This window comes from Eutrigla gurnardus, assembly GCF_963514095.1.
Source record: "Eutrigla gurnardus genome assembly, chromosome: 12".
NCBI classification, from domain to species: domain Eukaryota; kingdom Metazoa; phylum Chordata; class Actinopteri; order Perciformes; family Triglidae; genus Eutrigla; species Eutrigla gurnardus.
In genome coordinates this window covers 20,148,184-20,167,961 of record NC_139926.1, presented here as the reverse complement: position 1 = coordinate 20,167,961, position 19,778 = coordinate 20,148,184, and the positions used below count along the sequence as shown (strand labels likewise).

Sequence of the window (19,778 nt, the reverse complement as noted above, 5' to 3'; positions counted from 1 at the left end):
ACATGAATGGCACCATTACAAACGGGGCTTTACATGGCTCGGCCCACGCTCCGGCAAGTGAATGAAAGAAATACATCAAGTGTGGGTGGACGCTTCTCTGCCTGCCACCAGCTGATTCATTAGTGTTAGCCAACGGGTGAAACTGGTCAAGCCTAAAGCTCCCAAGGCAATATAATTGCTCCGCACACATGCACCTACAGATTAAGCTCATGAGATTAACTCCTGAAAAGAACTCCTGACTGGAGACTGAACAACACATCCATGTAGAAATGTCTAGAAAGAGCAGACTAAACAGACTAGTACATTTCCTTTTAAGTCCTGGTTTTCTGTGAGGTGCATTTACTCTCTGAGCCCCCTGGATTTGTCTATAAAAGTAATGTTTCCCGCCCATCCGTAACTGCAACTGACCATTAACTTGTAATTGTGGGAATACGACTGTAACCGTGACAGACACGATTGGAGGGTACGCCGCATGCTAACACTTGTCATTATTTATTTCCACCCAGTGGATTCTCTCCATTTTTTGAACGACTGCCAATTACAGGTTTCGCCCTCTCGTCTGAGAGGAGGTTCGGGTTGTGATGATTCTTTGATGTGTGCTATTCTTTGAGCCGCTTGAACTTTGATAACCTTGAGAAACTTTGCTAAAGGTATTATCAACTTATTTTCACTCATTGTGTTTTTTTTTTTTAAGCATATCAACATTCTCAACCTCTGTGTTACCGATGCGACTGCTGGGATTTGCTGTCGAGCAAACGGCGCATTCTCAGTAGGTTAATCTGCTTTGTGCACATATCCCTCTCCCTCTGGCCTCCTCTGACATTGCCTCGTTGTGGTCACTGACCTCCCATTCACACTCGCTACGCAGCTCACACCGGGGATCAGCAGGCTGACGGATGTGTTGTAACACAGAGGGATGGATTAGCGTGCAATCAGCCAACACAAAAGCTGGTTTCCGGTACTTAGATTTTGGAATAAAACCTGTATGAAGAATATGAGAGTGTGTTTTTGAAATTCAAGGCAAATATGCAAAGAGGGCTATTTGAGGAACTACTTAAAATTCCTGCTCTGTGCAGTTGTCTGACTGCTATCAGAGTGCAGGGATGAAAGCGAAAGTTACTGCTGAAGTTTATCATTCATCTGGGATTCCCCGGGAAATTTCAGTGCACTTAATCTCTGTTTGCACGTATACGTATGGGGATCTCCTCCACATATCTCTAGAACCATCCGTTCCGTCTACTTCACGTTTGTGTTGCTGGGTATCCAGGGACATGCAAGAGTGTCAATGTTGATGCAATTTGGTTTAATATGTATACACTTTGAATAAAACACTGATGGTGCTCTGTTCAGCAGCTGGGGCGGGGCTTCAGGACTCCGTGGACTGATTTAATCAGCAGGCCCTTACAGGCTCATTGACTGTACACTTTTTGAAGTACAGGCTCATTGACTGCGGCTCACTTTTGCTGCTGGATATAGTAACGTTACAACAAATCTCTAGGGTCACAACAACCCTTGAGTTAACGAGCGATGGACATTCTCGACAACGCTGCGAGCTGCAGTACCGGCCAAACAATCTGAAAGGCCACGCCCCCATACAGCCGGTTTAGGTAAATAGATACAAGTAAGATAACGGTTAACCCCATGATGTTTCCTTCTTTCCCACAGTGCATGCTGTCGGCTTAATTAAAGAGACTTAAAAATCTCTGCCGTTCTCAGAGCTCATTCTTATGGTTCCGTGCACTGTTCCACCCGTGGATGCGCCTGTCACAGCCGGAGGGGATAAACTCTAATGACTTTTCAGCAGGCCCGCTGCATAGCTGGCATTCCTCCCTCTAACACACTGTAGCACCAGAGAGGGCTGGAGGGGGAGGGGCTAAACCTACAGGGGGAGGTCCCATAACTGGCTGGTTTTTGGGCATCTCACCTTTTTGTGTATTTATGTGTACTTTCGTCTGTGGAAAGACTTCTGAGATGGTAAAAAAGAAGGGGACGTTGCATTTACTGTTGAATGTTTAGAGGGAAAATCTCTTTTTGGCAAAACTGCTGATCTGAAAACTATCGATCCACTGGTTTAATCCTCAATCGTGTATTGTATTTTATAAACTCAGGATATGCTTTCTGATGATTACTGCCACCTAATCCAATATTCCCTCACAGTAACTCATAATTGTACTTAATGGCAGTATGGGGCATTCTGTGCAACGCTGAGCACTTACAATACATAATTTAGACGAGCTGTTTCTGTAGTTACACATCCAAGAAAAATTTACATGAAATGCTGAGCTCCTTTTTTTCCCCCCTTAGAAAGCTGAAACAAACCCATTGTGTGCTTTCTGCCCACAATAAACAAATGAGTTCTGTTTAAAGTGACAAATCCACTGAGATTTGGGGGGCTTTATTTGTATAAATCCTTCGTCTGCTGTTATATCAGCTGACATTCAGAAACACGAGGGATGAAAACTGTGCAACAGCTCGAAATAAAGTGGCCATGCTAATCTGCGTTTTGGTTTTTCTGTCAAAGCCTGTGCATGCAGTGGAGACGGAGCTCTCCTCGGGGCTTTGTTATTGTTTCTCCTGTTTGTTTTTCGTGGATTTAGCGTTGGGAGGCAAAAGTGTGCAGTGTCCCTCGCCTGGACGGGTGAATAAAACGAGCTGCGCGTTGTTTACGGAGGACGGGCAGAGTGCCTGAAGGCCTGCTCTTCATCACACTGCTTTGTGACGGAGGAGAACAAAGTGGTCCTGGTTCAGCATCGTAAACGTGCAGCACGACGTCCCTGCTCTTCACCGTGCAGGCGGCCTTGTAGATAAACAGCTCAGTATCTTAATCTCCTTTTAGCGTCTCCACTCTGTCGTTAGAAGCCGGCGACACCATCCCCCACCCACGGAGCAGTGCGTTGAATGTGCTACACCTGTAACATTTGTCAAAATATGACAGAACTGTTTGTGCTTTTTATTTAAAATTCCAAAACAAAAGTCTTTTGGATGGATGGATTCACTTTTTTCTTCTATTCTGCAGCTGTCATCCATTTTTTTTGTCTGTTTCTCGACTCGCGCTTTCTCAAGTGACTCAGAAAAATTTCAAATCCATCCAAATCCGTCTTAGTTGCTATAGCAGCCACACTGCTCATTGTGGTATTAGGGTGATCCGTGAGGCAGGATGAAACACAAAAGGCCAACGACGGAGACGGGATCAGCTGCACATAATGAGATGTTTGGCGTCATGAGAGAGTTCTGCTACATGCACACGTGTGTTTCAGCACGAGGGGGAAAAAGTGAACAGAGAAAATAAACAGTGCAATATTGACCCAGTTAAACGTTTTCCAAATCAGGGAAGCATCCTATAACATGTGTTTCCTCTGTCAGGAAGGGAGGGGGCCTCTGAGAGGGTAGTTGGGCACAACTTGGTTAGCTAAGATGGTGCATGGAACTACAACAGGAAGAAGGTGGTGCCATTCCTGGATTTTCTAAAAAAAAGAATTCCAATGCCAATCCCACGAGTAAATCTGAAATAACCTGCTTACCACAGATTTGACATATGACATAATAATCACTTAATCATGCAGATTTGTTTTTAGTGCCACTATGTAATGTGAACAATTAAAAATCACTAATTTGTGCATATAATAAAAGGTATTTAGGGTTAAAAATGTGCAGGAGTCGTCATATCAGGGACTTGAATCTGACTCACGACATTAAGTCCCGTTGATCCAAAAATCCTATTTTTATGCGGTATTGTCATGATGTATGTGCATAGTTGCAAATGCATAGTTGAACATTTCTAGATCACCTGTGCTTGCACAATACAACACAATGCTTGTCCCGTGTGCCATATATGGTAAAAGCTGCTGCCACTCCAGTGCAGGTGCACGGACATGCGTTCGTCTCCTCCTCCATCCTCCCGTTTCCCTCGATTGTCAGCATCGCTCATTGAACCGGGCTCAAGAGGATTTCCACTGATTACAAACAAAGAGCCAAGTGAGATTAGCTCATCCTGAGAGGTTCCCAAACTCCTGCCCCCCACCCTACCGTCACCCCCCCACCCCCATCCACCTCCCTGCCACACGGCATCTTCAAGCCACTCCCTAACCAGGAAAAAAAAAACGTGGATTATTTTGAATTAATCTGTATTGATGATCCCATCGGCTTTGCATGTTTCCCCCTGATTTAATTACCTCTGTTGTCTGTTATATTGCGCTCTTCTTATGTCTCATCCTATTTGTCTTTGGTTCCACTTTCGCATTAAAGCACCTCTCATGCTGTTTAGCAGTTTAGAGGCTAAAGATTAATCCACCGTCTCGTTACATGTCAGACTTGCACCACCAACTTCCTACTTTTCTCCCATTCTTCCCTCATCCGGTAGACAGACTCTACATGTGCATACAGTATCCTGCTCCTGGGCGGCAACTGCTGGTATTTAATCTGCCTTTCATTGTGGGATATTAGTGTAAATCTGTTTGCTAAGACTGTTTGAGAATATTATCCATTAGTCGCCCCAAACAGAAAGCGATGCGCCCGGATTAATGTTTAACTGCTTTTTATTGTTATTATTATTAAGAAGCCCTACTTGATGCGAGCTCTTCATAACCGGCCTTTTATTATGTCAGCTGAAGCCTGCAATTACCGGTATATGGATTTGGCATTTGTGTAATGCATCAGTGGCTCTAAATATTGTTATATTTAACTAAGCTTACGGTAATGGGTTTCTGATTTAAGGCACAGCCTCAATCTGTTTCACCCTTAACGTGCAACAATCATCATTCTGTGAATCAATATTTATATATGGTGTCATAAATATGCTTTACTTGTATATTAGTAACTTGATCGCACAGAATTTAGTTTTTGCTTTTGCCTAAAAAACAAAAACAAATCAGTGCTGTGCTGTAGGAAATGTTTAATCACTGCACAGAGTGATCCATGCAAGTGCAGAGAGGAAACCCGGTGAGTGCTGTAAGTGAGCCGTGTGGTTTCAGCCTTTTAAAAACAATGTCGGGCCTCTTCTTGACTAACAGAGTGAAGCCGTTTCGCCTCACGTCTGGCCAGTAGGGACTTGTCTCAGGATGTCTCGGCTCTCAGCCTCCACGCTGCATGTCGGGGCCTGAACATGATGACAGCGAACCCTCCTTCACACCTGGGCGCCGGCCGCTGACCTGGCGAGGGTTTGCTCGCATCAAATCTCACAACACGAATAGTGAAACATGTTTTTACTTGGTTGCGAAGCGTGACACCTAGATTTTCTGGTTTCCTGCCTTGTACTGACGCATCACTGAAAAAAACCCACAAGTTATACGTTTCTTTTAGAAGTTTTTAGAGCTGTGAAATTAGCAGCTTCTCTTCCCGTCCAGTCCGGTCTGAATACTAGAAATATCTGCTTCCTGTATAACGAGTCGAGTGTTTAGGAATGATTGTTTTCACGCTGAGCTGCTTGAAATGACACGCATGTGACAAACAATGGCTGCATTATATCAATAATCAACCTGATGCAGGAAGGAAAGTGTCCTTCTGTTTCCATGGAGTGTAATATCTGGAAAAAAGGACCGTCGCTGAAATCTACAGCAAATGAGAGTTTTGTAACTTTGTTTTTTTAATTACATTTTTTTTCATGAAGATATAAATGAATGCGCCTCTTTACTTAACAGAATACTTGCATTAAAAACAGTTTTTTTAGTGTAGTATCACACTGTACCTGTAGGTGGCTGTAACAGCATACATACACTCTTACATCTGTATACAGTCTCTCAGATCTGCACAGATGTGGGTGAAAAGCATACGATCAGCTACTTTCCTTCAGCCGAAATGCAGGAAAAGCGATTAAGTTCTTAAATCGTTGAAATGATTGTTTTTTTTTTTTTTTTATCTTCATTGCTCCCCTGTGGCTGTTTTATTGCGAGCCGTGCAGCAGGTCATCATTCACTCCCCCCCCCCCCCAAAAAAAAAAAAACTGCAACTGTTGAGGTTATTTTATATATGCAATTTGATCAGTTCTGTGATGCACTGATAGCTTGTGTAAGCTTTTTTTTTTTTTTTTTAATGAGATTACTCTGTGTTGTGTTTAGTGAAGCCAACACACAGTTGGCCGGGGTAAGAGGGCGACTGCAGGGCCCTCGGGGCTTGGCGCTGCTTCAGACCATCTCTGCTGGTGCTGCAGCTGAGGCTGTGGAAAGGCACTGCTTCATTAGTAACATCTATTAATGATTAACTGAACCTCACAGCACATCCAACAGGGTTGCACTCCTCCTAGGAGCACATGTTCATACCTTAATTTGTGTCCTTTTTGTGCAACATACACTTATGACCCCACTACAAAGACGAGGAAGTGGTACCCCCCCCTCAGGGAAAATGGGTCATTTTCTTCTCCTGGGGTAAATAAACCATCCCAAAATACCAAGTGAAAGGAAAAGGATGTGGCTTCCGTTGTATTTGGTTTGTGCATTTTAAGAGGGACAGGATAACCTGGTGTCAAGTCCAGGTCAAAGAGAGACTTAAGTTTAATCCCAGTAGATACATGGAAATCGTCCCATCCAGTCCACTGTCTGTGTTATCGGGGAGGTATTTTGGATCTCACATGTAAACTTGGCATCTAAAAATCTCCCCGGGCTATCTGTAGACCACCCACATGTGTAACTGTACCCACATCACGCTGCGGTCAAACAAACTCTTGAGAAACCGATTCAAATGATTCTTCCAGCGGCACACTTAACATTCTCTGAACTCTCTCGAGGCTTCGTGGAGCTCTGCGGCTTTCTGCTCCTTTCGATGCGTTTTTGACTTCTTCCATTTGTGTCGTTGGACTTTGGAGGAGGAGAAGTTCCACGAATCCTCTCGGCTGAGCATGAGTTGTGATTGAGTTTTGAAGCACAGCGGGGCAGAGAGGGGAGGCTTTTGTTGCGGCAGCGTTCACACACGCATCAGCGGGAAACAGCCACTTCCTTTTTGGAGTCCCCGGAGCGTTCCAACTGAGGGGGGTGGGGGGCATGCCTGTTTTATCTACCCTGCGCTGCTGGATTTGTGGGTGATGTCACTGTGGTGCACCACATTGTGGCCTCTCTCCGGACAAACACACACACACACCCTGCAGAGCCCCGCAGCAGACCCTGGGCATAGAAACATGGCCAGCTGCAGACTTGACCTTCATGCCGGAGAGCTTCCTCAGATGAGACGCCAGCTCCTCTTAAAACTCCCCTCTCCTCCTCCGAGCCACGCGGGGACGTTTCTGTCTTTGTTGTGTGTGGGATTGTCCCATCCTTAGTGTGAAAAGGGGAAACTCGAGCTGACCCGTCTCCATCCACATCTGCCGGCTTTGATGTCGTCGATCCGGCTCCGCCCGCCACTTGCTGCTCACAGCTTGAAATCGCTGGGTTCGTGCGAGCGGTGTTATTCGGGGGTCACTGCGGGCCGGCGATGGCGTCCATAGGAGGCGGATCGAGGCCGGTGACTCCAGGTGAAGAGGAAGAGCAACAGATGGTTATTGACTGAGATATAAAACCATGTGACATCGCTGCAAATCCACACATATTGTATCAAAAAACTTGGTAATTGGAAATGCATATCTTACTGTAAATGCTATTAAATGGCCTTTATTGTTGTGAAATGCACTTTGGCAAATGATGAATATTAGAGGTGCAATGATTCAAAGTGTGTGAATTAATTAGTGAATGGAAAAGAAAATGATAATAGATTATCTTTTGATCCTTTTAATTAAGCAAAAAATGTCAAATATTCTCTGGTTCCAATGTGAGGATTTGCTGCTTTTCCCCATTTTTATACCCGAGTGTTCAGTTTTTGGACAGTTTGCCAAGAGTAATCAGTAAATGAATCGATAGCTCTACTAAATAATATTAAAATGACTATGACTGCATAGCTTGGTTGTATAAGTCAATGGTTTAAACCCTCATAAATTCATAATAAGGCCTCTGATTGCATGTTAACACTGTACACATAATTGGAAAAACTTCACTATTGACCTTTAAAACACAATCTTTAATCGTGTGTTGAGGAACATATGTTAGCTCGCGCATTACGTCCCTGGTGTTTTAATTTGCAGCAGAATGCTCAGTTACATTGTATAATGCATTATGTGGGTCACGCCATGAATGCAGAGAGTGAAGCCTCGCTGTAACGGCGGCGGCGGCGGTAATAATCCATGCGGCTCCACGCGTCCAGTTCAGAACGCCTCTTATCTCCTCCGCAGCTGTCGCAGATTTGAGCAGAGCCGTGCGGGCGGAGGTTCCACTTCCCACAGAGGATGTTCTCACTCGAGCATCCACGGATATAGACCGACCCTCCCCACTGTGGCCTCGCCTGGAGCTCCGACTCCAGATTTAGTGGGACTGACACAGTCCAACTGTGTACTGCTGGAGGCAACGGTGCCACTTCATTTGTCAGCTACAGACGAGTCCTCACGCTGCTCGGGGGGCACTGGAATGTGCAGTTAAATATACCATATTATATTGATTCCACCCAGGCAGTCTGCGTGTTCACTCGACTGGAGACGTTTTCTAAGGTGAAGGATATTTTCACTTTCCCTGCAGCATTTGTTGTTGTCTGCTCGTTGCAGACAGTGTTTCCTCGACACGGGGGCAGTAGAAAGAAACTGCTACACCTAATGACTCAGCCATCCTCCATCCCCACCTTAATAATTCATCACCGGTAGAGTATACTGCAAGCTTGTTTGCAGGATACAGCACAGAAACTCAAGCATTCGCGGGGGGGCATCGTTCAAGGTTTCTGTCGGCAACACTAGATGGGTTTACATGGACAGGGTAACGACCAACCCCAGTATTGACACGGTTGTTGAGCCAACAGGACGCTTCCTGGTTCAACATGGAGTGTTGCAGAGCTGCCACATTCAGCTCGATGGTACAGTACTGGTCTCCTCACAATGCAAATAGCTAGCCGTAGCATTTCATAGGCATTCCTCCAGCAAGTAAATGTATTAATTCAGCGGAAAGCATCATTTCTATTGGGCGGTCAGGGGAGAAAATGCCCAGCATGACCCTGACCCCTGACCACCTGATCTGCTCTGGACTATTTCCTGTATAATAAAAAGTGAATTTTGGATCAGGATTCACACATATCACAATCCATGATACAGGTTTGATTCCAACTGAAGACCTGTGCTACCCATCTGGATCTGGATCTGGATCTCCACTGTTTCTATCAAATAACGGCAAAACACTAAAAACATCCTGGTTCATAGCTGGGACTGCGAAGATAAGATGTGACCCTTAAAGCAGTACTGTCACAGCCTCATTGCTCTGTTACAGACATGTCCTTACATGCAAAAAAAAAAAAAGATCCAGGTCTTCAGGGCATAAGATTTATGATCACCAGCTGTGACACTTCAAACAGTGCCTGCTTGTGGTCCACGTGCATTATCCAATTTGCCGAGCTCCTGCTTTTGTCACCCCTCAGCAATTATTGAATGCAGGTTGTTCCAAAATTAATAATTAATTACGTTTTTTGTTTTCACTTTTCGGATTTCTAAAACGGAGGGAATAAATTTGTCACTATGTTGCTGCTTATGTCAGCACTTTTCTACACGTTTGGGCTCACACAGCCTTGTGACTGAACATAAGAAATATTTAAAGTTGAAGAAATCTGTTCGTCCTGCTTACGCAGCCTCAAAAGGGGATTTATGACTTTGCAGTTTTACTAGTTTTACAGCAGATTGCTTCTTGTTATTTTACATAGTAAGCCTAAAATCCCTCTTTGCAGAGACGGGGGGGGGGGGGCAGAGACTGGATCTGAGGTGTGAGAAAAGGGATAAACCAAAGAGGGGATGTATTTCCTAACCGATCAATAGGCATAATCAACGTCCCTCCCTCCCTCCCGCAGTGTCTCTCCTCCTCTCTCTTCCTGAATCCCCTCATCTTCTCCGCTGCTCTCCTCCGCTGCTCCTCTCATCGTACACTGGAATGTAGTTCAGTGTGTCAAGCGCTCCTGAAATATTAACACAGCAGTAGGCAGAAATGCGTGCGGCCGTTTGTGGTTTTAGTGCACCATCATGATGTAAGTCACCTCACTTTCTCCCACTGCGACCAGTGGGACCAGTGGGACGTACTGTATTCCAGGACGCCACACACGGTGCCACTGTGACGAACAGGATTTCTTTTGACGATTCCTATTGAGGTCATGGAGGATGTTTGAGTGTACAACTTGCAGTAGTAAAAGAAGAAGCAGTGATAAATAAACCAGAAGAACACTTGAGCGCCGTTTCCTTGTATCTCCCCCCTTTCCTTAGAATTAGACGGGCAGCCACAGCAGGTAGACGGTATCTGTTTGACTTTTAACACAGCTGTAACCCACAGGTGGACTTATATGTCGGGTTTGATAATAAGGAATATGTTAAACTGAAAGCGTCTTTGCAACTAGCCTGCAGAAACTGGACAGAAATGTGATTTTTCAAGATTGCAATCCCTTTTACGACACGTTTCCTGCTTTTTATCTTTCGTCACTGACGTCCCGAGACATTTTAATCAAAGGCCACACTAGCGGATGAATCGCTCCCTGGCATTTAAAAAGCCCTTGTACGCTTTCAAATGTTGTTGTTCCACTCCCAATATATCTGTGTACTTGGCAGAACGGCCAGCTCGTGATCAAGCAGCAGCTAATCTTTTATAGAAAGGAGAAGAAAACTCCCTATTTGATGTCTTGGTTTAAATCCTCCCATGTCCTTGGTATGTTGTGTCAACAGAGATTTCTTTGAGGCTGGAGTCAGGTCACAGGCTTTTCCACCAGATTTCATGTTATTGGAGTATCTTTTTTGGATTATTTCATTTGTTTTACATATTCAGTGGACACATGAACAGATGTTGCCATTCATTATAGTATTTTTTTTTTATTGTAATGTGCTTACTGCTGCCATCCCTTCGAAGGTGATTCATCCGTTTGCTCCGTCAGTGGCTCTGGTTTCTTCAGCTGAACTAAATAAGCATTCAGCCATATTGCTGTTTGCCTGACCACGGAATCAGACTCTCCCTCTGGATACAAGACCGCATTTATTGTAACCCATTTATTTCACATGCATTCATCCGGCTCCCGAAAGCGGAGTGAAAAATTTAAAAAGGGATTAATTCATTTTGCGTGTAGTCAAATCTACTTTATGCAAATGTGGGGAAAAAAAAAGTAGACGGGGAAAAGAATTAAGAAACGCACATGGGTGCAGGAGGGAAATGGGCAAGTGAGACAGATGCACATGTGAGCTCGCGTTACACCGAAGCTCAGTATTGGTTGAAGCTGCAGCAGAGCTCACACAGCATCCTTCATCCCCCCCCCCTCATCTCTCGCTCTCTACTCTACCTCACTCCCTCACTCTCTCACTCACTCACTGTATCTCGCCTGCTGAGGTATCCCTACGAGCACAGACTGGGGCTGCTAGGATTTACTCTCTGTGAGTATAAACCCATCCTCCCTGGCTCTTCTCTCTGGATCCTTTCTGCCTCCACACCAGCACTCACTCCCCCCCCCCCCCGGGTCAGGATCCGTGGATTTGCTGGTCCAAGTTGGAGATCATGGACCAGGGACGTGCAGGGGACGATCAAGGAAACTGGGTCACTGGCAGGCTCTCCTGACTGATGCCAGTTCTGACCTGGAGGAATGGGGTGCACCACCAGCACGGTTGTGATTGATGGGATGCGTACGGTCTTTGAGAGGAACTGTAGTGGCTACATCTGTAAGGGAGCAGCTGAGCCCATCGGGCCGTCTGAGGCTGAGCGAGCGCTGAGTCGGAGAGAGTCGCGAGCACCGCCGACGCCGAGAGTACTTAAGGTGTGTGTGTGTGTGTGTGTGTGTGTGTGTGTGTGTGTGTGTGTGTGTGTGTGAGTGTGTGAGTGAGAGAGAGACACAATATGTTTAGTATTGTTGTCTTCATTCATAATTTTGATTATCTATCTTATTATTTTTGTATGAACATTTATTGAAAGTAAAATACCAGAAAGTACCCAGAGCCCAGAATCTTTAAATGTCTTGTTCTCTCTAAACATGCTCAGTATTTGTTTTTAATACACAACGGAGAAAAGCAGAAATCTTCATATTTTGAAAAGCAGGAAATCTGTGAATATTCTGTTTTTTTTTATCCAGGCAGCCAACTGTTAAAATTGTTCACAATTAGCTTTCTGTTCACTGACCCTAACCGCTGCTCACAGAGACTCCTCATTTTAGTCCACTAAATCTGGTGTGAATTTACTTCCAAACTATTTTTCCTGCTCATCCAGTCACCTCATAACGCTGCCGTATCATAACACCAGCGATGCGATCCCTATGAAGCTGGAACCAGTGAATCTTTTTGCATTTCTGCTTGATAAATGATCCAAATTGTTGTTGATCTATTTTCGTTGATTGACTCGATGACTTTCCGTACTAACCGTTTCAGCACTAGCACTTACAGTAGGTCGTCTACTTTGACATCGATTCCTTCTCTGATTTCTAATATTGAGACGGCACGATGCAGGACACGAATACGATAAACCATTCAGATGTTAATGACATTACTTTATGTCCAGAATGTCCAGTATGGTTTGTTAAGTGCAGCCGTTTCCCCACATTGGCATGAAACTACGCTGCTGCTGTTCATTTGACTTCCGTGAGTGACAGATGACAGATGTGGTAGCCGCGGCAACAATCACGATCATCGTCATGTCAGCCCCGTGAATATGTATCCGTGAGTGTTCACCGTATAAAATGTAGGGCAGTGGGAGGGCTGGATCTTGCCTCTCGCTAAGCGCTGCTGCTGCATGGGTTAAAGCCTCTGTGGGCCGGGATGTGGGGGGGTGAGGGGGTGAGGAGGGTGAGAGGGGGACAGCGGGTTCTGTGTCTGCTGGAAATCAATCACCACTCTTCATCTGTGAAGCGGCGGGCTTGGCAGCGCTTCTGCTGCTCCGTACCAGCTTGTCTTGCCCTTCTTGTTTGTGTTTACTTACGTGTGCATGTGCGTGTGCGTGTGTGTGTGTGTGTGTGTGTGTGTGTGCGCGTGTCGTGGGTTCATCAGATTCCCAGCAGAGAGCAGAGTGACAGTGGCCCCGGCTGAGAGCAGGGAATTAGGTCAAGGGCACGGTTGCTCCTCTTGGCTCAGGGACGGTCTTATCATCCAGACGGGGGTCAATTAATCCTCCGTCAGCGTTTAGAGGCCTTACAAATCAATACGCGTGTGCTCTGGATGTGGTTAACTTGACACACTTTGGTGTGCAAATGCATGGCATGGAAAGAATGAAGTATCCTTCCTGCTTGGTTTAATGACAACATTAGAGTTTAATGTAAATATAAAGTTTAATCAGTTTTCCTTAATCAAATCAGTTGATGCAACAACATGACCTCTTATATAGGTTACTATATTTGGATTTATTTTCCACCTGCTCATTTTTCAGCTCATTAGCATTCCATCTTAATGTAGCACGCTAACTTTCCAGCTACTGAACTTTCTTCATAGCACTACAGCAGCCAGCCAGTACATGCACACCTGATACTTCTACTGCTGAAAATACACGTTATAAAGTGTTGGGAAAATAGGTTTTACTTATTTCTCAGTTTTGGGACACCTGGATATAAGGCATCACGTCTTGTTCGCTGATTTTCTACAAGAATATCTAAAATGGAACACATGCAGTCTTTTTTCTGTATGCAACGTTGTTCCTTGTCATTATTTGCACCTTTTTAATCCATTAGGCCCCGGTTATAAAAAGACACACCATTATGTTTGTCCTCTTAATTGCTTCTGATTGCAGCAGGTCATTATTTCCGGGAATTTAAAACAAAGATGATGGTGTTAAAGGTCAGACACACACACACAGACAAAAGCTGTCTGTGGGCGGCTGATCTCTCCTCTCTAGCATGCAGTAATTAAAGGACCTGTTTTGGCTTTTCACTGCTCTGTTATTTCACCCGCTGATTGCAACAGCTCTGCCTTTTCCTTCCTCGTGGAAACTCTCATCTCTGTCTCCTCGGGAAGTAATCTGCCTCCAGGAATATAAGTCACAGATTTGAGATAACGCACCCGTGTGTGTGTGTGTGTGTGTGTGTGTGTGTGCGTGTGTGCGTGTGTGGTTGTGATTCAGTAGTGTCATGTTTTGCTCTCCGAGACGTTATCAAGGTGCTGTAGGAGAAGCGTTGAGGTGTCTTCTTGTTTTATCAGAGGAATGTTTTCGGGGAACCAAAACGAGAAAGAGGAGACGTCAGTTTGGTTCCAGATAAAAACGCCTTTTATCCGGTGATGGTTTGGGAGTAACGCTTCAAAGTTAGACCTGTGATGGTTTCCCTTTATAATGAACCATGTCTAATGAGGCTATTATGCTATGTTTACAAGTTCCTTGTTTTGGGGAGTTGATTAAATACTTAACGGACCCTGCATGTCGTACTATTTACAGAAGAAATCCTTTTAATAGATTGAATTACTTGGCTAATGCTCTCCCTCCCTCCTCGGCTGAGATGCATCATGCTCTCTGAGTTGAAGCATGTGTGTTTAATATGATATTGTGAAATCCCAGTGAGCCTATTCTCATAGTTATGGAGGACGAAAAATGACATAAACAAATAAATTATAAATGCTGAAACAGATGCATCAGTAAAAAAACGTCTCACTCTATTATATTTTCATGGAATGTCTTCAGTTTAATATTGCATTTCTATAAATTTGCATCATTCAGAAATTGTTTTGTTTTATTTATTCTCTTATTTCTTTATTTATTTAAATCTATGTCTGTGTGTTAATGCGATACGTCTCAACCTCACTATAAGGTTTGGTTCTAATTAATTACCAATTAATTTATAATTAATTATGTAAGCTTGTTGATACAGTTATGCATTTTTGTAAAAAAAATAAAAAATAAAATGGCACATTGTGTCGTACACAGCACACAATGCCATCTGCCAGAGAAAAACGCCATATTATGGAAGAATAGCTGAGTCACTTTTTGTCCTCCATATCATAATTTTCTGTATAGAGTGAAGTACAGCCCATATCACTACATAAACATTTACTCTGCTCCATTGATGTTCTCTTTGATATCACTCATGGAACTTGACAGGTAGCAGTATACAATAAAACATGTCAATAATGACGATCGATCCCTTCAGCTTTCATTCCTCAGCTTAATGGATCTCCAGTTAAAAACAAAAACAAACAGCACACTTTGCTTGGCGACGACGTTGTTTTTCTTGGTGATCGCTTCCTACTTGAGACGTTTCAGCCACCCAGACGTTGCTCTGAGGAGCGCCTCGGACGTCACAGCATCGACGCGCTCCCTCGCCGCCTGATACACCGGACCATTATCTACTTAGGGAGACTTTCTGGCATCAGCGGTTAGATTTTCCCACAGATTCAACGGCAGCAATACTGTCAGTCACATTTAAGGCCTGCACCGATCAATAAAGCCGTCCTAAATTCTCGTCCGTCCATCTGTATCGGCCTTAAGTATAACAATGATACGTATGGATGGTATTACCGTGTGTGTGTTCTGCTGTACAGACTCCGACCTGTCTTTGCCTCATGATTGCATCCTGTTATTTTTGATGCCATTGTATCCCACGTCCTACTACAAGAATGTTATGAGGAGAGGGTGTAGACGCGGCCCGGTGTCATTATTACCTCCATGTTAGAATCTCATTCTCACAGTTCACTACTCTCTGGGGGGACGGACTGAAAGCAGACTGCAGGATGGTGGGTCCTGGTGCTACTGCTGTTATAGCGGGCCGGCGAGGGGTGGGCAATGTTTTTGTTGCATTCCAGGTTACACCCTGTTTTGCTTTGGCTAAGGCTGGGAAGGCCTGGAAATTGCATCAAGCCCGTGTTAAGTAATCAAGAAGCCCAATTGTAGTCCTGTCCAGGCTGGGAGTTCTAACTTGATAGATGGAGATTGTAGAAATTGCACAACGATGATAACAAGCAAACTGAAATGAGAGGAGGGGAAATCTGGACTTATATCGGCACTAAAGTAGTGTACTTGATACAGCAGTATGTAAATAGTTTGGATAAATGCCTTCCTATAGTGAGTCTGGTCAACATCAGGGGCGGAGCTGTCGATGGACCTTATTTATACTCTGATATAACTTGATTATTGCGCAAGATGATGTGGTGAATAGTGAATTTAAATGAATTCCTTTGTTAATCTCTTGTGTCCGGTCATGAACTGACTCAGTGTTGACACATAATCAAAACCAGCAAAAGTCTCAAATTGCTTTTAGAGACCAAAACCAGAACCTTTTAATGAATTATATCTAAAGAAAACAGTTTTTAAAAGCCCAGCCTAGGTTGTTTTTCCATCTCTGTCTATGAAGTCATCAATGAAACAATCTATTGTATGTTTACAACTAATTCATTTGCAATAATTAAAGGAATATTTAACTACAGTTACGTGGAATTACACTTCTTCCAGAACACCCTGTTGGTCTGCTTCTGGCCATCAGAACGCTTTGTTGCTCAACAATGTTTCTTCTGCCACTAAAAGGCACTCAGTGGGCCTCGCTGCTTGCAATTTCAACTTGCCTCGAAGAAATTCATTCGTATTGGTTTCCATGGATAAATCGGCATAACATCGCAAAGTCTGAATTTGATTTAAGCGCTGTGTTGCACCAACTTGTAGTCACTCACTTGGCAACCGAGTACCAGTGATGCAGTGCAGGAAGGGAGGGCTCTCTGATGTTGGAAGTCTGTTGTTGCTGCAGATGTGAGATCTGGGAGGGGAAGCTTGTCTTTGCACAAACTCGGAGATCAAAGTCAAACATCTAGCACGTGTAATGTAGCATTAATCTCTATGCACAATTAAAGGACATGTCCAAAGATGCATTGGCTGCTCATTGGTCTGAATGCAAAATGACTTCATGGATTCAATTTTGCATTGGCGTAACAGTGTCGCACCAGAGCCCAAAGCAGAGAGTGTGATGCAGTAAACAAGCATGTGTTTTCACAGAGATGTCTGATAAAATTAGTCCGAGGACTGTGGTTAGCGAAGGGGGGAGGAGTACAGCACACCATCTCCGCTGAGCATCCACTTTGGAATTCTGCTTATGACGAGCATCCAATGAAATATATAGCAAAGTTGAGATTTTGAAGCATCTGTTTTTGTTATTTACAGGATGAACTGAAGAATGTTGTGTACGGTGCAGTGTGACGCAGCACAGAGACAGAAAGTGTGTGATGACTCACTTTGCTCTTAAATCACCCACACTTTAGGGGCAATCTGGTCTCTCCTGCAACTTGTGGTTCTCTAGGAAACTTTTTCAAAGAAGTTAGTACTGCGGTTCAAGGGCTCAGTCAGTAGACAGCAGGTGACCCAGTGGCAGTCTAAACCACCACCTTGGACTGGCAACACAATTCAACCTTCAGGGAGCCCAAATCTACCCAGAATGGAGGCATGGCAGCCTTCAATCAACCCACTGAATCACAGCCACTGGCTCATAGGAAATGAATACAAACAAGTCATTTACAGCAGTTGTATTATTTGATCTGCTGTTTTGATATAGAGAATAACTGATAACATTTAGAGGCTGAGTGTAGAAAAGGTAGGGGTGTTAGTTTAGTTATTCTCATAAAAAATCATGATTTTTACCATAATACAGAGCCCTGTGTGGGGCCCATAGGGGCATGTGACTATGGGAGGGGAGCAGCTGACCCGGCTCTCCCCCCTCGTTTTTAGCTTAGATGCAGGCGTGAAAAGATAACATCCTCCCCTGCTGTGGCCCTCTGAGGAATCCGTAGGTCTGGCCCACTCCTTGGTGGGTGCACCGGGGCTGCGTAGTGTTGGAATGCCCCTCAAGCAGTTGCATCAACAAGCAGCGAGACAGAAGCTGGGCTCTAATCTCAAACGGTGCGATGACGAACACTTACTATCTCGTGTCATGCAGGAGAACCAGAGCCAGCAGTATAAAACTAACGGTTGACTGTCGCAGTTTGTGACGAGGACTAATTTAAAATACGCTGCACTGCCGGTCAGAAAGGGTCAAGTGATCTGCTCTTCACTCTTCAGCAGTTCAATGTGGGTCAAGATCTGTCCATGTCTCCAATCTGATGAGCTCAGACTGGCAGCTTACTTATGATGTTTTACGCTGGGGAATAAATCACTTCTAAATCGCTGCAGCTGATTCTTTCGCATACATTCTGCAAATGCTTGAGTGGTTTCTTTGAATGCCGTGATATTGAGTGTCCCATTGTCGTCCCATTGTCGTCCCATTGTCGTCTTCTAGCCTGCTCCCCTCCATTAAAAACGTAAGGCAGCTCTTATTTCAGCTGTCCCACACGAGGCGTGGACGCGTCCCCGGCCAGACTGTAATACTTGAGGAATGCCTCTCTTTTGTTTGCCTTTCGTCAACCCTGTGTCACTGTGCAGGTGGACAGAGTGGAGTCAGATAGCTTCAGTGTGTGTGTGTGTGTGTGTGTGTGTGTGAGGGTGTTTAACTACCCCAGGCTGCACAGCTGAGTGTAGGAGGGGCCTACGTCTCCTCTGCCCGCCTGCGAGTCCACTGCTTTCAGACAGACGGAGCAGCCTGGATAGGGAGGGAGTCTGTGAGGAGAGAAACACAGTCTTCACAAACTTTTTTACCCAGCGTTCGTATTCTTCTCCAGTCGGACATGCTGGCTGTCCGCCTCTCTTTGGGATCCGGCTCTGCGATATCTCACCACAGCTGTTGACAATGCAAGGAAGGGCTAGTAAGGCTCCAAAGAAGGAGCTGGTCATTGAGAGTCCGCAGCAGTACAAGAGCTCGGCTGCGGCCGAGGCGGAGGTAGACGCCGTGCCACAGGTGGTGGTAAGTCATTCAAGGACTTTTATAGGAAGACATATGATTATTTTATGATTTAAAAAAAGAAAAAAGGACACATTACAGTGTGCAGTGCTTCAAAGGTTAACAACGGTCACAAAGTCCCAGAGCAGGTGTCATGTGAGCGTCTGCTCTTGTCACCTCTTTCATGATACAACCTCGCATTAAAAATGTGCAACGTTGACATCGAGCGTCGAGGAATGTTGAACTTTACCAGCACTTAACCACCTGGAGGGAAGCAGTCCCTCCCAGCTTATTCTTAAAGACGACCTTGGCTTTATTTGGCTCAAAAGTCGACGACGTTGATAATGCATTACTGAGGTGAAGGTGTCCGGCGGGTTAAGAAGAAAGTATCCGTTAGCGGAGAGGCACTACACAGCACCATTGTTCACTGCTGTGAGAGGGTGCAGTGATGGGAGGAGTGGGTGCTGCAGCTAAACAGCTGCTATGTCACTGTAGAGAGGGAGTGGAAGAGATGGCTTCATGTGTTTCTGTTTTTAAGGGCTTTTTCCAGGGATGACTGTCTGTTGACTTAATTACAGAAAGAAAAGTTTGCATTGTTCTCTCCTTTGTTTTTGTTGTAGAAATAAAGGGTTTTCAGTCAACAAGACGCTCAACAAGTGTTTTTAAAGCCATTTCCTAGTTGTGTCAGCACTGTGGGTAGAAGGAGAATGGAATCTTGCTTATGTTCATTTTCTTATTGAGTGCTGAGTGTTTTGTGTGGTTGACCACCTTCGCCAGTCACAATGTGGGAAGAGCCCAGAGGGGGTTCGGAGTGAAAGAATACTCAGCAACAACAGAGTGGGGTCAGCACTCCCATCACTGTTAAGAAGAGGGACTTTAAATATCACATTCCCTTTCTTAATCACAGGCGTTTTCAGCATCAGCAGGTGTTTGGACAGTTTTATAATTAAACGCCTCGCTCTCAAAGGCAGACGGTGTTTGTGAATTCCCAGAGTTTGTCTACTTCCATGTCTTTTTTTTTTGTCTTTTCCCTTCTTGCTGCACAGACAGACAGTTTGTTAAAGTGTGTA

The 19,778-nt window shown here is 44.6% G+C and overlaps 1 protein-coding gene across 7 annotated transcripts in view; it reads left to right on the top strand.

Annotated features, from left to right (window-relative positions):
- LOC311022081 (dedicator of cytokinesis protein 9) overlaps positions 1-19,778 on the top strand; it is a 62,133-nt gene that overhangs the window by 6,670 nt on the left and 35,685 nt on the right. Inside the window, exon 1 of one of the 7 annotated variants that reach the window (XM_084023106.1) lies at positions 11,552-11,766. The exons of 3 other annotated variants lie outside the window; for them this stretch is intronic. In XM_084023106.1, coding sequence (XP_083879232.1) covers positions 11,596-11,766 — 171 coding nt within the window. In that variant the 5' untranslated portion in view covers positions 11,552-11,595. Of the gene's footprint in view, positions 1-11,551; positions 11,767-18,488; positions 18,733-19,778 lie in introns of those variants that run through there. 3 more of the 7 variants (XM_084023109.1, XM_084023110.1, XM_084023111.1) reach the window with 3 other exon arrangements.